This window comes from Homarus americanus, unplaced genomic scaffold (assembly GCF_018991925.1).
Source record: "Homarus americanus isolate GMGI-L3 unplaced genomic scaffold, GMGI_Hamer_2.0 scaffold43075, whole genome shotgun sequence".
In the NCBI taxonomy this organism is placed as follows: Eukaryota; Metazoa; Arthropoda; class Malacostraca; order Decapoda; family Nephropidae; genus Homarus; species Homarus americanus.
The window spans coordinates 136,692-157,224 of NW_024756438.1; the positions used below are offsets into that span (position 1 = coordinate 136,692).

At 36.5% G+C, this 20,533-nt stretch overlaps 1 protein-coding gene across 2 annotated transcripts in view; it reads right to left on the reverse strand.

The window, feature by feature from the left end:
• Nucleotides 1–362: 362 nt before the first annotated feature.
• The window catches only part of LOC121856826 (eukaryotic translation initiation factor 4H-like), a 51,796-nt gene continuing 31,625 nt past the window's right edge, over nt 363–20,533 (reverse strand). For both annotated transcript variants that reach the window (XM_042352556.1, XM_042352557.1), the window contains exons 5-7: nt 18,045–18,308; nt 14,562–14,741; nt 363–1,549 (exon numbers count right to left, since the gene is read on the reverse strand). In XM_042352556.1, coding sequence (XP_042208490.1) covers nt 14,596–14,741; nt 18,045–18,308 — 410 coding nt within the window. In that variant the 3' untranslated portion in view covers nt 363–1,549; nt 14,562–14,595. The remainder of the gene's footprint in view (nt 1,550–14,561; nt 14,742–18,044; nt 18,309–20,533) is intronic.

Below are 20,533 nucleotides of genomic sequence, written 5' to 3' on the forward strand. Positions count from 1 at the left end.
TATATATATATATATATATATATATATATATATATATATATATAGACAGTGCACAATCAAAATTTGCCTGTGCATAATACTTATGAATTATGATTAATTGTACTTTTTGCAAAGAAATTATACTTAAACAATCTTATCCAGTTATGTGAGTTTGTGGAGAGCTATCTAACCTTTGTTTGCAGCGATCAGAAAAAATTAGCCAAATTGATAGAAACCCTAAATATTGTCTTCACTAAAAACACCACTTACTATTTAATTTCTGTACAAGTAATAACCAGCATATTCCCAACATTGCTTTATATGTTACAAGCCATAATCCTTGCTTCAATAAGTTAAAATGGAGTAACAAGTAATATTCCATCTAGAAAGTACTTAAATTTATTGTGATCTGTACAATCAGAACAGTCACAGAAGTTAATTCTTACCTTAAAAAAAAAATAAATAAAAATGAATTTACAGTAATTATACATCCCGTGAATTACTGGATAAAAATACAGGATACAAAAAAAAAGCAACAAAATATCAATACAAGTAATAAAGAACCTAATGCCTTGCCAGCAAGTGATTTTATATCAATTCTCAAAGAACTTCATGCATGTTACTCTGGATCTGGTTTATGCAAAAAGTCAGCAGGAGTGTCTTGGAGAATGAGAGCAACTGCAAAATAGGCTCCCCAAGGTCCATAAATATGCATCACTACATGCATCTAACTTGCTGCATCAAAAATTAGTCTGAAGTCAACAACTAGAAGTGGCAACTATATTGTATTGTCAAAACAAAGGAATGCCTTGGCAAGAGCCAAGAATGCCTGAATGTGTAGTTTTATAACAATATATAGTTATACTTAGTTTAAGTGTACAACAGGCCACTGTGCTGTCTTAGCCATTTAATCCTAGATGTGTAATACACTTAACAACCAATTTGGCTGGACAACACTGTGGTAAGTGGTACTTATTTTTTTGCGTACATAGAGGGGGTTAAAAAAGGGGCAGATTGGCGGGGCATCATATGTAAGCTCTGCAGCTACCAAGGATTAGCATCATGCCACCTTATGGAATCCCACTGGTTGCCATTTTAGCTTACAGTGTGTGAAAACTATATTACATACAGTATAAGTTAATTTCACACATTCTATTATGACATCATAAGAAGTGTCTCCCTTACAAAGCAATATAGTTCTGAAAGGCCTAGGAATTTTTGTAGTCTATTAACACTTTCACAATAAGTTCAAATCACTGGGCAAGTTCAATGTCACAATACACAATCCCACACAATACATTCTCTTTCATGTTAATAACCTACACAAATTTAACACTGCAATTAAAGCCAGTAAACAACTTTCACTTCAAAAAATGCACGTTAAACAGTTGCTGAATGACCAAAACCATTGCTTCAGTCGTAGACGAGGACATTGTAGGCCCAGGCAATCCTACAGATGCAAGGCAGAGGATGGGGGCCGGGGTTCATGGTCCTCAAATGTACAACACAGTGCAGGAATAAAAAGCCTCAACCAAAAGTATGCAGGTCCAACTGTGCATATCAACATCATCTGCCAAAGTAAAAGAGATTAATACTGTAGTGTCTTATTTATTCTTAGAGAATGCATTAGCTAGGTAAACCATCCAATACAAAATATTCTCTGATTAAAAAAAATAAAAGTTTAAGGTTTTGTTTTTCTGAACCCCTTCAGTAATTATTTCACCTTACAATCAACATAAATTCTAATCCAAGCTACTCTTGTTTATCAAATGTGTCCTACATTCACCCAAGTGCACTCATAATTTCATAAACAGATTATTTGGGTATAATCCTTAAACTAATGGAGGCTGTCTCATGTGATCATCACTTATTGTTCTCTAACTTTACAGGCACTATATTACAAGCTTAAACCTTTTGTCTTCTACCATAACTAGGATTTACATATCCAAGTCAAAAGTTTACATATACTTTAGTATTTTCGCAACAACCAATAATCATCTGTTCTCTATGGTGTTATATAACTATGTAATCAAAATATACAATGCTTATTTAACTAACTAGAGGATGAGAAACCATAAAAGTACATAATTAAACTGTACAGAGAAGCACCCAGTGGAGGTGCTGTAGCATTAGAGCACATAAGCCTACAGAATTCTGTTAATGTGCTTTGTTGCTTTTAAGTAATAACAAAGTGTGTAATTTCTGTAAGGAAATTACTAAAATTATAGATTTAATTCCATCATAAATAAATCTATCCATCACAATGCTATTTCTCTTCAAAAATTGTAGACACTGAAACAATGTGTAATAACATGGTGGAGATGGGCAGTGACAATGCTATGCCATGATCAGTTTATGAATTAATGCACTCATACATTTCATCTAATCGAGTAATTATGATGTCTTTAGCAAATTTACTATATCCATAATAAGTATCAATGAGGCTGCTTCCTTTTATGAAAAAAAAAAAAAAAAATCAGAATAATGAAACTAATAAAATTGTTACAACAAGAAAACTATGTATGAATAGAACAATGTACTCAAAACTGGGTATTCAAATTGAATGCAATGTCTTAGCCTATTCTGAAAATAAAATAAGGCAGAATAAACTACAAAAGGAGCAGTAAATGTGATGCTTGTGCCACAATGAGCAAATGAACAAAATGCTCAACACTTCTGGCATTATCTGGCATCAACTTGAAGGTCTGGTAGGTATGACGCAATGGTTTTTAAAAAGTAATCCTCTCAGATTTGTCTTTGCATCGTAAGTGCTTTTCATGTTGTTCTCACATGATTTATAGTGAAAACTGCATCCATGAGCTGTAAGCCAATCACATACGACCTACAGCTACCACCAAGTTTGAAACAATGCTTCTTGTCCGATCAGTGAAGTTAAGCAACGTTAGTTGTGGTTAGTACTTGGATGGGTGACCGCTTGGCCCTAAGAACACCAGATGTTGCTGTCATAAGGACTCTACTGGAAACAAGCCTCTCATGGTTTTGTCAGCTGTCCTTGGTCAAATAGAATGACACAATTATTATTATTACAAGTACTGTACTGTAGATGCCAAATACTGTCAGTGCCCAGGAGTTTTGGCTCTAACTATGAACATTACATAGGAACAGAATGCTTGCATAGATGATACATGCAGGATAATCATTTATGAAATCAAGTCTGTTAAATGTCAAATAATGGCATAACCAGAAGTACCTTAAACACCCATAGAAGTCTCTCACTTATGCTCTATATTTGGGATTTTGTTGATGCTGGATAATCTACTTTTTTGTAGTTTTAAAGTTGTTTTTAATATTTGAACTTAAAACAGTGACAGAAAAAATGAGGCATATCAATAAACTTTGATGTTTTCTTGGTAATAGTTTCATTTTCACTTATAAGACTTGTTTGTTACCTTCTAATTAAGTATGAATCTGCCCCCAAAATTAAAATTTAATACATCATAATGCATTAACTTCAAATTACCCCTTTTGAATCACTGACAGTTGGACAAATCTCACCCGCAGTCGTGACCAAAATTTTTTTCAAATGACGCGCGCATTTTCTATACTGAAACGTTTCCGTCCCGAGCGTGGCTGGCTTGGGTCACCGCGTGGTTACACTCACTCAGTACAGCGCTTAGTTGGTGTTTGGCTATCGTATCCTATACTGATCGCGCTGTGTACTTACGTTATTATCGTATTTAACTGACTTTATAATGACTGGAAAGCGTACAAGTGAGAGTGCTGGTGGTGCTCCGAAGAAAAGGAGATAGGCAATTATTTTTGAGATGAAAATGAAGATAATAATGCAATAAGATAATGGAAAAACTGTAGCAACAATCTCACGCGACCTAGGTTTCTCGCACTCGACCATATCCACTATTCTGAAGGACAAGGAACGTATTCGTGATGTACTAGTGAAAGGAACAACACCTATAAAGGCAACTATAATTTCAAAGAAAAATTATTAGTGATATGGATAGAAGACCAAATACAGAAGCGTGTACCCTTAAGCCTTCTAACCTTGCAGGATAAAGCAAGAAGCCTGTTCCAAAGCCTGAAGGAGCAGGCAGGAGATGAATGTGAGCAAACCTTTACAACAAGTCATGGGTGGTTTAATAGATTTAAAAAATGCTACAGTTTACACAATGTTAAGGTGAGTGGAGAGGCAGCTAGTGCTGATGTTGGTGCTGCCGAAGCTTTTAAGGAGGAGTTAGATGATGTGAATGTGGAAGGAAATTATTTAAGCGCATGCCTGAGCGGACATACATCCACAGAGGCAAAAACAATGCCAGGATTCAAGGCATTCAAGGACAGAATTACACTTCTGTTGGGGGGGAATGTTGCTGGTTTCAAGCTAAAGCCCTTCATGATCTATCATTCAGAGAACCCTAGGGCTTTTAAACATGTCAGCAAGCACACACTGCCAGTATTTTATCGCAGTAACACGAAAGCCTGGATGACCTTTGTACTGTTTGAGGATTGGTTCATGAATTGTTTCATTCCACGAGCCAAGGAGTATTGTCTGCAACAACGGATTCCATTCAAGATTTTGCTGATTTTGCATAATGCTCCGGGACACCCACCACATCTGGACAACATGCACCCTGATGTTAAGGTAGTGTACATTCCACCTAACACTACCTCTGTCATCCAACACATGGCTCAAGGTGCTATTGCTGCCTTTAAAGCGTATTATTTACGTACGACCTTCGCTCAGGCTGTCGTTGCTACTGAAGGTGAGAAAACGCTCAGAGAGTTTTGGAAGGAGTACAACGTTTTGGCATGTTTAAAGAACATAAGTGCATCATGGGATCAGGTTACAAAACATTGCATGAATGGAATATGGAAGAAAGTCCTGAAAAGATATGTGAACAGTTTTAGAGGATTTAATGAAACTGAAGTTATTTAGGATATAGGTAACAAGATAGTGGAGTTAGGTAGACAGCTACAGTTAGAAATTAATAATGAAGATGTTGAACAGTTGGTTGAAAGTGTAGCAGAAGAGCTGGAAGCACACAAAGATGCAGAGGAAGAAGCCATTCTAAATGTAGAAGAAGGACCTGCACCCCCACAAAAAGTTTTCAGTGAAGCAAATGGCAGAGACATTTGCTACAATTAATAAAGGAATGCAAACGTTTGATGGCATGGATCAAAATTATGAGCGTTATGCCAAAGTTGACAGAATGATCCAAGATGCACTTGCTTGCTACAGAGAAATTTATAATGAAAAGAAAAAGCAAACTGTGCAGTCTAAATTGGACATCTATTTTAAGAAGTCCCCCAGTGCTGTCTCCTCAAGCCCCACCAGTAATGCCTATTCAAATCCCTCAAGATGATCCAATACCTTCAACCAGCAAGTTTCCACAGTACATAAACCTGTCTGAAGAAAGCGACATTGATGACCCGCCCAGCCCTGTCTCCTCTGCTTCATCCAATTAATATAGTCTCCATGTATACCTGTGAATAGAAAATTATGGGGACCCCGTGTGCATTCAGCTGACTACATTAAAGCTAAGTGCTCAGCCACACTGTGTCCATTCCTCATTATTTATTACTTTTACTGTACTGTATATGTATATATACAGATAGAACCCGACTTACGACGGGGTTAGAGACCCAAATCCAGGTCGTAAGTCCGACATAGATAAATTTTTTTTTTTTTTTTAAATAAATAATCGACTGTACAATGAAATACAGTACAATAAACGTAATGAATAATGAGGAATGGATACAGTACAGTGAAAGTAATAAATAATAAGGAATGGTTACAATGTGAATGAGCACTTACCTTTAATGTAGTCAGCTGAATGCACATGGGGCCCCCATAATTTTCTAATTATACATGGAGACTACATTAACTGGAAACGTTTCGGTATAGAAAATGCGTATCATTTGAAAAAAAAAATTAATAAAAAATCTGCGGCAGTCGTAAGTCCCGACGGTCGTAAGTCGTAGCAGTCGTGGTGTATATATATATATATATATATATATATATATATATATATATATATATATATATATATATATATATATATATATATATATATATATATATATATATATATATATATATATATATATATATATATATATATATATATATATATATATATATATATATATATATATATATATATATATATATATATATATATATATATATATATATATATATATATATATATATATATATATATATATATATATATATATATATATATATATATATAGTGACCCCTCGTTTAACGAACACCTTGGTTAACGTAATTTCGATTAACGAACTGCCTTCCATAAGGATCTTCAATTCGGTTAACGAAAAAAAATTCGGTTAACGAAGTTCTTACGAACCGACCTCAACATGTTTTCGCTTGCACTGACCGGGCAACCAGCTTTAGTATCAGTCCGCCAATACATTAATCAGTTCTAGGGCTTAAATTCCTTACTATTTTAGTAAATATCAAGAAGTTTATACTATTCAATAATTTTAAAAGTTTAATATTCAATTTTTTAGTCATTTTAACAATTATTGAACATAATTGAAGGTAAAGTGACTAGTTTAATGCGCGGCATCCAGCCTCCTAACACAGCAAACAGGAGTTAGTCTCTCTCTGTTTTCACTGGAGGTAACATCTTGCTTGAGACTCTCTTTAACTAAACGCTTTTTTCCTGTGTTTCCAAGCAAATTATTGGTCATTTTGAAATATATTTTACATATTGACAATATATAATGCAGTGCAGTGTTGATTTAAAGAAAATAATCTTGAATTACACAAGAGAGCTAAAATTTTATGGGTGAAATGGCACCATGGGGTGACTTCTCTTCCACCCCAATGCCTTCTCTCCTTCCTTCTCCTCCACCCCCATTCTAATTCCCATCATCATCATCATCCAGGAGCCTTCTACATACACACCTCAAAGTAAGTGTACTTTTCTACCTTTTTTGTTGAATTTAGGCAATTTTCGGTGAGCTGGAACCAATTACCCAAAAACCCATTGAAACAATGGTTTCGGTTAACGAGCAACCTGCTGGAACAGATTGTGCTCGTTAACCGAGGGACCACTGTACGTACGTCATTTCAGCAAAAACATTACATTTCCGTGAATTTATTATATCAAGCATAGTATGAATAGAATATCATTGTAATATAACAGTATTTCAACCGAAAACTATTAAAAAAACGAGTAACATCTCTTGAACATCGGAAGGTTAGGTAAAGTCTTTTGTTTTCGTCATGTATTTTATCCTACTTTACATTGAAATAAATCACGTTTCAGCAAAACTACTATTTATTTCTGAAAATATATTCATTCAGGCGCAGTTTAGGTAAAATATACATGTGCTGTACAGTTTTTTAACTGGAAACGATTAAAAAACACATGTACCGTCTAGCTGATACAGCTGGTGGTGCGTAGTGCATCATCGTTAACAATATGAGGTTGAGGTGGATTACCAGGTATTATATTAAGTGTGAAATATCGAAAAAGTTTTTATTACTGGTATTATTTGTAGATCAATGAGTACTGTGATACCGTATATGATATGATAAGTTAGCCTGTGCTAAGAACTTCAACATAGACTACTGAAAGCACGTTGTAAGGTAATTTAGCCTGTTGTAAGTTGGTGAGCTTCATCTGCTGAAGGAACTGCACATTTCATTACTAATTGGTACATATTTTACGTTTCCATTGTTTACTGGCAGTAAATGGTAAATATTTTTCATGTCTGAAACTAAAAGTTGCTCTTCACCCGTCCCATCATGCACGAATTCAACCTAACAAAACTATTACCCATGTATAGGCCGACCCCCAATTTTTTGCCTAAAAATTGTCTTAAAAACTCGAACTACACACGAGTATATACGGTATGAAATACTGTAATGCACAATTACAAGAAAATCTGAATAAAAAATGCGATAAAATCACTAAACCTTTCTGCTCAATGCCTGGGGACAAAGATTCCTAGTGTTATGAAAGATTACATCAAGTTTAGCCGCATCCTCACATGGTTGGTGCGAAGACCAACCGCTTGGGCAATGATGGATTTTTCTGCTCTTGGTCTGTTTATAATTACTGTGCAAATACAAAAATTTCTTTAAATGTACATAAAAACGAAAAAAGTAAAATAATACAGTAATAAATCAGTGTAATTCTGAGCCAAGTTAACGAGGTAAAGTGTGAGGTGACATGGCAAGACACTTACACAGCACACACATTAACATCACAACTAAGCCATTGTCTTGGAACATTTGACTTTATGATTTATATTTTAAAATTAATTGAAACATGATGGCTCGATTTGGCTACTTTTGCACTTAAACAACTGATCAGTGAATAAACCAAGGCACATGGAGATGTATTATACACTAGTGAAGTCACGAAGCTTCGCAACTGCAACCACAAATGCTGAGCAATCACATAAATTATCACAACCTGTACTCAAATGTGCTAAGTTAATTACTAAAATATTTTATGTCTAGTGCAAACTATGAGATGTTTATATTTAAATTTATCACCCCACATCACCCACACACACTCCAACACCACTCACACACCCCCAACAAGGGAATTAAGCCAGCAAGCATGAGGAGTGAGGGTCTTATTGTATGACAAATTTGCATGTGTGTGACTGTGTTGAGGAACACTTGGCAACACTCATTTTTCCATTCCATCTCTCTAATTACCCCACACCTTTCTTTCTTACACCTTACTGTATTTTAAAATATTACGTAACATAATGTTGAAGGAATACAACTTTGCTCATTTAGACTTATACTTGTCACAAACTCCCTAAAAATACTTCAGGTTTTGTGATTATTCAAGACATCTTCAGGTCATGAGACTTGACTTTCCATCAGATCAGTAATACTAGATCACTAATCTAATCCCCCACCATACCTCCACCTGACATTGCAGCACGTCAGGTCAGCTACATGAGACCCACTAATCCCCCACAGCTCTATGGGAGTGGACAATACCAGTCTTTGCTGCAACACACAGCTTCATTCATGCCCATATCATATAGACTTTTTAATTTTAAATATATTTATTTAACCAGACTTTTAGATAAACTGTTCTGGATTATGGAAATGGAGTTTCTAGCTTAATTAGAACTGCATTTATGGACTCCAGTAGTTTCGACTCCAGGAAAACATCCCCAGCACCCAGAAACATTCCGGGGAAGTGGGCTAGTGTCCGTCTGTGCAAGATGCAGAATATCAACAAGTTCTCACCAGAAGTTACTATTTCATTTAGGAAAGGAATGGAACCAGTGTTGAATAGTGGTAAACAGTGCTTAAGTCAGTGAAAAAACAACTCAACAGTAACAACTGAGTCATACCCAAGCTAACCTTCACACAGTGAGGTCCCAGGCACCCAGTGATAACTGTCCATGAGACTCAACAACACGAGTTATGTGAGGTCTTGTGACACCAGACCGCGTGGTGTCCCCATGATGCTACAACACCACGGAGTGAATGAGTTGCTACAGCATCATGTGAGGCTCCTCATAACACCATCTGTGAGGGAATTACTACACCACATCAGGCCCCTCATAACACCATCTGTGAGGAAACTACTACACCATGTAATGCCCCTCATAACACCACCTGCAAGGGAATTACAGCACCATATCAAGCCCCTCATAACACCATCTGAGAGGGAACTACTACACCACATAATGCCCCCCATAACACCATCTGAGAGAGTTACTACACCACGTCAAGCCCCTCATAGCACCACCTGTGAGGGAACTACTACACCACGTAATGTCTCTCATAACACCATCTGTGAGGGAGTTACTACACCACGTCAAGCCCTTCAAAACACCACCTGTGAGGGAACTACTACACCAAGTAATGCCCCTCATAACACCATCTGTGAGGGAGTTACTACACCACGTGTCTGCTGTTCAACACCTCAGATCACATGATCTACGTGACTTCCACTGTAAACATTAATCTGTATGTTCACTGTATGTTCCTTTACCTTTCTCTAATGAAGGCTTTTGTTAAACCACCAATGTATGTAATAAGTCATTTATGTCCAATGTATATTTTCAGCCTTCGGGCTGCAGAACTTTTTCAATAAACTGCTAATTGTTATTATTATTATTAGAATTTGACATTTTACCACAGACACATTGTGGTTTAGAATTATCCAAGGATTTCATCCTCCAATTTAATGTACTCTTTGCTGAATCACCCTGTATATATACTGTATATACAGTACAGCTCCTTCCCGACTTACGACCTACTCGACTTACGACCACCCGCACTTACGACCTGCTTCAATCGTACTAAAATTTTGTCAAATTACGTATTTTCAAGTCCCAACGTCAGTATACAGAAAAAATTTTTGTTTGTAATTTACTTTAAAATGGCTGGCAAGCTTAAAAGTGCGAGTTTTGTGGTGCTGAGAAGAAAAAGAGACACCCATTTTAGATTTTCTTTGTATTATTTAAGCATTTTCGACTTACGACCTGGATTTGGGTCCCTAACCCAGTCGTAAGTCGGGGAGGAGCTGTATGTATATAATATTAAAATAAAAAATCAAATCAAATCATTACAATACTGTACTGCACTCTAATGTGGCTGAGAAATAAACAAAATTAGCATAAAACTATAAATTAAGAAAAATGAAGATCATGGGTGTGCATGTGTAGGAAGTGAAAGTTTGTGCGTGGAGATATTGAGCCGTGAGTGTACCTGCGTTGCTCCCTTCCCTGATGCGAGTCAGATGAACTGTGTCACGTTGTCCAGAGGAGCTATTCTTTGTACATAAAATAATATATACTACACCAGTAAATGAGGAATAAATAACAATAATACCAATAAATAAAAGAAAAAATATTGCTTATTGCATTGCCAATCGTTTCACTGCACAGGGGACAGGAGACAGCAAACAGCCAAGAGATCGCCCTTCCCGCTCTGCGAGATAACTCCCACACACGCACAATAAATATTTATTCCCTTAATGTTTTTGACCTTATATTTTTTTCTTTTAATATTTTTTGCACATTCTGTATGAAAGATTGTGTGTACATGTAACAAAGCAATAAGATTACGTATGTTCACCTGAAATTACGAGTTAAAAAATAACTGCTCAAGAGTGGTAACCCTTGGCATCCTTTTCTCTAATTCACACTGATTCAGTAAACACCTCCCAAGCAGCATTTGCTGGTAATGTTGGTGCTGTAAATGTTTAAAATAGAGAATTGTACTGATTATATACAGTATTGTACTATAGTGCAGTGAGCCTCCATCACCTACCACATGGCATCACAAGCTTGAATTATCCTCATCCTTCTCCTGCAGTGCTGGTATGCATTAATTTTTTTGCAAATTTTCTGATTATGGTAGGTCATTTTGGCCAAAAAGTTGGGTATTTGGGTGGGACGAAAGACCAGAAGGAAAATGCCTTCATAACTCAGAATGGATAGAGCCCCATATATTCTAGTTATCAAAGGTTTACAGTCAGTACAGTATTGGGTGCTCACTCCTCTTCTATTATTTTACAATTTTTAACTTATGTGCTTGGTCATCTATGTATACAGTATTTGGGCTTTGAATTTCTGCAATTACTAGTAATTTCTAAGTTTCAATTTTGGTTGTCTGCATTTTCAAATTTTAGCACAATTTATGATTACGTACTTATATAATAATGTACTGTATCCCTTTATGTAAATTTTGTGTGTCAAATTCTTATTTTTTATTTATTGTGCTATTGCAGTTTTGGTCTGATGATAACAACATGTCCGGCATACATACCGGCATCATACAATCATATTTTTGTTCTTCACTGCAGACACGGGTACCAAAAAAAAAAAAATTATGATTCGGAACCACTTGGTACTATTACTTAATAATTAATGAAGAGCAGCTAGAGTTGCCAGATGCCACTGTAAGGTTCTATCACTGATGCTTGTCAGGTTATATAGTAAATGATTTTTAGTATTAGCTCAAAATTTTTATTCAATAAAAGTCCATTACCCTATAATGCATACACTTTTTCTGTATATTTTTTTCAAACCCAATAAAACCACTGGCTGAGTGGCATTCTCATTCTCTCTTGGGCGTTTCCATGAAAGTGCTGCAATTTAAACAATTAGTTAAAAACTTTCACTCCAAGCAGTTTCTTCTGTATACCATCTAACAACTTGTACAATATGTTAAAAACAAAATTTAACTCTTTCTGAGTTGTTTATGTCACCAGTTACAGTTGTACAGTCAAGCAATAACACACTCACCATTATACAATATATCGGTGCAAATTTAATTTTTACCTGATAATTAGGAATTTTGCCTGACAGAGGCTTGACAATAATTTGAAATTTGTCCATTACGTTAAGACTGTATATTTTACTTTCAAGCCCTTTCCCATACAAGGGAGACCCCCCAAAAAATACAATTACATCTTGATTCACTATCTTCCATTCTTTCTTACTACTGTAACAATATTTCCCTTCCACAACACAGACCCAAATATCTATCTGGTTAACAGTCACTTCACACTACATAACATCAATCTGTGGCATGTACACATCCAAAGCACAAACAAAGTTCTTAGAATTGGATGAAAACTATATTAAGAATATGTAGCTACAGTAGGCTCTCGCCAATAACGACTTCCACAATAAAGTTTTCGACAATAACGGTAAGTTACAATAGATACCCATTTTCGATAATAACGTCTGAATTCTCTTGAATAACGGAAATTTCGCGGGAAGCGTCCGAGCACATCAATGATAGCGCGTGTTTGCAGCCATGTTGATGACCTAGTTGTCCGCTCCGCCTCAGTCTCACACACGCTCGGTGAAATACAACTCTGCGCCCACGTGTGAGATTTTCGCCTCTATAACCAGTGGTTGTTAGGGTCGGTGATCAATAATGGCTTCCGCACTTTTGCCTGTGGGGGCTAGGGGAGGTGGTGGAGGGAGTGATTTGCCACCTGAATGACTGGGAACTTTTAAAGTGAAGAAATTGAACTGTCCTGAGTCTACAGTGCGAAATATTAAGAGGAACTTAGCGGAGACCAAAAAGAGTATTGCGCTGGCTAAAAATATTTCGGTAGTGATGGAAATGCGAGGCGAGCTATGAATGATAAAGGCAATAGAAACAGGTTGTTAGTGATAACAGAGCAAATTCTTGTGAAATGGTTAGCTTGTAGAATGAAAGACAGTGCAAGTGTTAGCGGCCCTCAGATACGGAAGAATCATTACACCAAGCACCTCAAAAACTCCCCCAAGTTAAGTGTTATATTACTCACTCTTTATTTTGATGATTGAATAGCAATTCTTTTTATTTCAGCTCACAAAAAGTGTTAGGAGGGCTTCAAGGGGAAAAAATGGGTGAAATTCTTGTGGCGGCAGCACCAATAAACCCTTTTTACATGTATTTTAATGTCACACAAATAACGTTTTCGCTAATAACGGCGTTTTTCAGGCACCTATTAAACGTTATTGGTGAGAGCCTACTGTAGATAATTTGGGTCAACACCAGCTAATAATAAAAATTAAGAAGTTAGCTGCTGACAGACCTAAATAGCCCTACAACTTTAAAAGCAATCCATGTCATGGATTTCCATCTTAACATGGACTTTGTTTTTTCCATAATAATAACTATTGTCCACAAGTAGTGTTTGGCTTTTGTGACTGCAAATATCAGGACAAATTAACACTATGTAGTGGACGTTTATAAGAATTTCTGGAAAACTTTGGGAATAATATTTTTTGTTGAACAGGAAAAAACTGCAATAGAATCTTCTCTCTGTGGTTGTTATTTCCCTAAGGTATACAGTAATCACACTACACAAGTCTTAATTCTGAAGTTCTCGTTTTCATGTTACTTATTTATTAATTCCTTTTAAAAGAGAAAGGCTTCATGAAAATTTTCATTCAATCAAGTAGATCATTCTTCAGCTTCCTCTAATTTAACTAGAATATTATTAAAATTTCCCTGCTACTTGGACAAGCTATAAATTTTCCCTTCATCATATGGGGAATTCAATTTATATGGCAGAGATGAGTGTTATAATGTTCCCTCCTTCAACTGGGGGGTAGTCATATTAAAACTGCAAAAGTCACCCACATTCTTTATATATTTCAACAGTTTAACATTCTCCAGTACAAGTAAATGCCAACTAATTCATTTAATTAGCAACTAAAGAGACAACTGTGCTCCTGTCACAGCCTTGACCTGACTGTGAATTACTGTTACTCACATCACAAAGTTTACACAACACTGCAGATGAACCACCAGGAGTGATTAAGGGAAACTGAATACAAGCAAACAAAAACTAAAATAGATTAAAATGTGAGAATTGGATATAAATTACTGTATGTCCTTAAACATCTGGATAGTGTTCACAGTTCACATACCACAAAACATAATGTTGTACAATCCTTCCAGGAAATGAAATTTTCAGACATTAAAACAAGCTGATTAATTAACTGCTACAAATAAAGTACACAAATCAACAAGTGAATGAAGCTTACAGATACTTTAAAACTGATATAAATAAAAAGTGGACAAAGCTTTAGGTAAATGAAGTCTCCACAGACTCATTACAACTGACCAACTGCTTACCTGCTACAGATGGAATACAGAAACATATCTAAGTTTACTCCTTTGAGTCAGCATTTTTTTCCTCCCGAGGCTTTGCACCACCAAATATACTGCTGGTTTGCGAGGTTTCAGCAATCTGGTTGACTGGATCCTTTTTAGTCCTGGGCAATAATTTCAGTTTTGGTCTCTGAGACAACTCTCCTGAAAATGGAATACAATTTACAACACAATAAAACAAAAATTATCTGTATGGTGAATAGTTAAAGAAGTCCTGGCTCAAAAGTATTCCCATCCTTGGTTACAGGTTAGGGTCAATATGGCCTGCAACTTTCTGTATTCCCATACTGTAAATCTCAAAGATATATATATATGCAAGTTCAGCATATGCGAATTCACTCATATACGAAGACCCTATTCCTACCAGGAATTAAATTAATGCAAGCAGAATTCAGCCTTATGCAAGATGTCATACTCCCTGATATGGATTCCAACCCTGTTGACTCTGCAGATGTTACTCCATCGCTCAATATGTAAAACCTCTACCACCCCCCCCCATCATTTCATCTACCCAAGTTGTTTTATCTATTATTTTAAAATTAATATTGTAATGATTTGTCTCATGGTTTATTTGTCTTGAAAATGTGTCTGGAACATTTACATTTTGCGTTATGGAATGCATCCTATTTTTCCCATTTAACTTAGTACTATTTGATATTGTATGCGATTTCGATTTATGCGAGGGTTTTCAGGAAGGCATCCCCCAATTATATCCAATTATATCAAGGACTTAGTGTATTTGCCCTTAAAGGTGCTATTTTAAAATGATCTTTGGAGTGCCCTTAAAATTTCACTCATTAACACTAGGGATCACCTGAAATTTATTTAATGAGCCTGTCATCGCTCTGTTTGGAGCCCGCAGAATGACCAGAAACCACGAAGATATTTTTTTCCCCCGAATGCTATTCGTTGCTAAGGTATTGACAAATATTTATTAAAATAATGTCTTCCTACGTATAAAAATAAATAAATACAAAAATAAAAGCCACTTAGGTGCGTTTAAGTGAAAAGTGGGAGTTTACTGTCGAATCCTCTTCCTGCTGTACTATACTCACATAGCTGCATCAGTCAGGATATAAAATTAACATGACAAGAAAGAGTAAATCAGGAAGATGATGATTGTGCAATAAGAAAAAAGATAATGGAAAAAGTAACGAAGTTACAGAATAAAAAGTAAAAATAAGTGGTGGTTAGATGCGCACTCGCAGTTACCAAAATGTTCCTACACATTTTTTTTCCCTTGCGGTCAAAATCTTTTGAAAATATTTTTTTTATGACGGATTATTACTGTACATACAGTCAACCCTTGCTTTACACGGTCCCACTTTACGTGTTTCCACGTTTACACGGTACCCTGCCGAAACCGGAATGCTCACTTTCCGCAGTGTGTGTACCCATTTACGCGGAGAGCGGCGCGAGCAGGGTGCGCACAAGGTCGCCCAGTCATCAAAACATTACCGAGTTCTTCACCCGCCACCCACCACAGCCGACCCAAGTCAGTGGTAGTGATAATGATAGTGAGGATATGGACTTTGGGGGGTTTGACAAAGAGCCCCTGCAAGCCTCTGTGGTGGATAGTGATACAATTGATACAGGTGAGGGCCAATAATCTGCCCTCTGCCTCGGAACCAACCCCCCATCCCCGTGTGCCCAGCCATCTTTTCTACTAATGTAAGTGTTAAAAAACCTAATATTGTTGATATTTCTCTTAATTATTAATTGTGTGTGCATACCATCATAAAATTAAGAAGTTATTTTTACTACAACGTAGGTATTGTGTCTGAAAAAGTGGAGTTTGGGGGTCGGCCCGGTCTCTATTTCAATTAATCCCATATGTTATGTTGTTCACTTTACGCGGGCCGCTGTGGGTTGAATTAACCGCGTAAAGTGAGGGTTAACTGTATAAGAAGGAAGAGAAATAGACCGGTTAGAAGTTTCTGTGACAAAAACTGAAATCTTGGCAATAATATTTCCACTTACCACTCAAACAAGGTAGGCATTGACATATGCACAACAATGGCGTTACAAATACATATCAAATAAGCACAATATATTCATTATAATTCACCATACCCATACGCATGCCTTTACAGTACTGCACTACATTTCATTATCACTTATTATTTTTCCTCGCTAAGCCTATACAGTATTAAAACAGGTTTCTATGTGGTATATGCAACTGTGAGTAGCCATTTACCAAAGTCTCATAAAAAAAAATAAAAAATCTCACTTTTTCATCATAAATATTTCAATGCACATCACTTTATCACTTCATAAGAATAAATATCGAGGTTGTACGAGATAAATATTTTGAGATAGCAGTGCAAACACCACGGTGGCCATTTTTAAATTGTGCTTGGGACTGACACACTCACTGCTTATTGAGGCATTTGTTGTCTTATACCATGTGGTCCACCACACATACTGTAGACGGGTTGCTATCTAGCCTTAAGACTTGGCTCTGCGCAAGAGAGTGGGTGACAAGGTGGCATTAATATTTGAAATACTGTAATTTAATCTGACACCAAGAAAAAAAAAAAAAGCCATGATGGCATGTCTGATCGCGAGGCAAAAGTTTCATTTACACTAAATCAAAATGCCACTTATGCATGTATGATCCCTAGAGTTTTAACAATTAACAATATTCTTCTTTCAATAATTCTTAACATTTCTGTTGTGATATGTCATCCCCTCAACAAACAAGAAAGATATTTGAGGCCTTGTTCTAAAAAGAGGACCAATTGTAGTACACATCTAATATTGTAACTCTAGAGCAAATCAACAATAAAAATGAAAGTTAGTAAATGAAGGGATAGTTTTGATTCTGACTACACATATCATTGTCAGTGTGCAAATCCTTTCACACTTAAGGACAGTGTGGCCAGAATCAAGAACAACAGTTTTTCATTCATTTTAGCTATTGTACAGGATGTGTTCTGCTATAGTGTTCCCCACTGTTTCATCCAATGCGCTACCAGTATGTTTTTCCCCAATTACCACTGAACACTACACTTCGTCATGCACTCACACTTTTGTTTCCTGAACTTAAACTCCTCCCATCTAGTACCATTATCACCCTATCCTTCCAATTCTTCCTTGATCTTCCCCTTTCTGACTTATGCATTAATTTTGTCAGTCTTTCACTTACCATTCTCTCATTATGTCAATACTCCTTTAGCAACCTTGGTTAGCTGTCTGGCATCCATTTCACTTCCAAAGTGTCTTCTTTATTTCTTTATCTTTCAATTTTACTCATGTATTTACTCCCAAGTCCATAATTTCCCTTGTTTCTAATTTCCTCTTCCTCTTAAGTCATTCCATATACCAAATCTCCAAATTTGTCTTACTGCATTATCACTTATTTACATTATTTTTAAAATAGGATCAGACATAGGGGACAGTATAAAGGTTGAGAAATACAATTAAAAGTTATTGTCCTTAACTTACCCGGATCAGATTCCTTGAAGTCATCAAAATTACGAGAGCGATCACTATCTCTGCGGTCTCGTCTCATATAACCTCCGTCACCCCTGCCACCACGGTCCCCAGTAGGTGGTCCAGGTGGTCCTCCGCGACCTCTAGCACCATATCCTCCTCGATCACCCCCTCGGGGTTCATCAAAACCACCATATCTACCACCTCCGGCACCACCTGCACCAAAACCTCCTCGACCACCTCGTCCACCTCGGTCGTCGTCCCTTCTGTAACGGCCTGGTTTAAGGCATACAACAACTATTACAACTGCAAAATAATAAAACTTATTCAAGTTATTGTACATTTACTGTCCGAAGACACAGAGGTCATCTGCACTAATAAAGGATGTTACAAATTATCCCTCACTTAGCAATTGGGATGCATTCCTGGAAAACCAATCGTTTGGGGAAAGGATCGCTAAACGAGGGAAAATGAGGAATATCCTAAATGAGGGAAAAGAAAGATTAATATTTGTAGAGATGGGATGTAATTGCATAACTCAGTCTTGGACTCACCACCCAGTGCACTCGGAGCGGGTAAGGCTCAAGTGTGAGCTGTTATTGTTCAACTTGTGATTCATATATATTCGGCCCTTAACATACGCGGGTTTAGCATACACGGATTTGCAAATACGCGGATTGCCCCGCCGCAAGAATATTCTGTACATTGAAGTAATTGAAGTACATTCAAATCGCGCGCGGCACCTCACACGGGGCACCGCCCGCTCCCGCAACCTCACACACACACGCATAGCTCTCCCTCACTCAGTCAGTCTCGCTGTAACCACGCCTGTGTTGACATCAGCATTGTAGTTGCAAAAATAATACGTTTCCGTGAATGTATTATATCAAGCACAGTATGAATAGAATATCACTAATTCAACAGTATTTTAACCGAAAACTATTAAAAAAACGAGTAACATATCTTGAACATCAGAAGGTTAGGCAAAGTCTTTTGTTTTCATGTAGTTTATCCTAATTTACATTGAAATACATTACGTATCAGCAAAACTACTATTCATTTCTGAGAATATGGAAATGTAATATTTTTGTTGAAATGACGTACGTATTACAGTGGAAAGTGGGATAAAATTGTGACGAAAGCAATGACTTTCGCTGTCTTTCGTTCAAAAGATGTTACTGTAATCGCTTCTCAAATGGTTTTCAGTTGTGTGATTATGAGGCTAATGATAGGATAGAATATTATTGTAATACAGTACAACAGTTTTTTAACTGAAAACCATTCGAAAAGCGAGTACGGTAAAATCTTTTGAACAACAAAAGAAAGCGAAAGTCATTGTTTTCATCATGATTTTATCCCACTTTCCACTGTAACATGTACGTCATTTCAGCCAAAATATTACATTTCCATATTTATTTCTGAGAATATATTCATTCAGTCACAGTTAAGGTAAAATATACTTGTGATGTAATATTTTAATGAGAATACGGTAGCGTAGTTTTCTTTTGTTTCAAATTTAATTAACAATGATTGATGTTACAAATGTAATGAACAAAAATTTATGTACAGTATATATAAATAAACTTTAAAAAATTAATACTTTACGTTTTACATCGTCCTGTGCATACCATACCATGCATTTGGCTACTTTGGGCTTCCTATGATGACGCAAGAGATCTGCCCTGGCAACTGTACCGACACTCACAGCTGGTGGTGCGTCGTTTCCATTGTTTACTGGTAGTTACTGGTAAATATTTTTCAACCTAACGAAACTATTAGCCGTTTAGAGGTTGACCCCCAATTTTTTACCAAATAATTTGGTCTTAAAAACTCGAACTACACACAGGTATATACGGTAAATAAGGACATGGGGGGGCCAGGGTTTTTTTTTGGGGAGGAAAAGCAGTTTTTTAACATTCACGGGTATCTGTTACCTAACCCCAGTGTATGTTAGGGCGACTGTGTGTATATATACAGTCATGCGCCGGTTAACGTCCTAGATACGTTCTTGGAAACGTGACGTTAACCATATGGACGTTGTCCGATCATCATATAAACTTTTTATTTATTATTTATACTTAGTGTATGTGGAATACTATATACATACATATACACTTTTACTCTTAAATCACTACTGTAATGTGATACAGGTGATTAATTTTTATCTCTTGTGCAAAATACATGACGTTTATATTAAAATTATTCACTGTTTTACAAGGATTCCAGCAACGCCGGCAGATGGGGAGAGAGAGGGTGGGAGCAAGCGAGGGGGCGTGGGGGGAGGGGAGGTAGTACGTTTGACAGTTGGCACAGGCCCAGGTCTAACGCGTGTATATTTATCAGTTCTTAGGTGACTAAGCTTCTCTCTTATAAAAAGCCAGTGAAATGACCTGGGTGAATATAATTAACATAGCTGGGATTCTTGTAACATACTGATTAATTTGAATATAAACATGCTATAATTTGCACTAGACAAAACAATTTTAGTACCGTAATCAAAT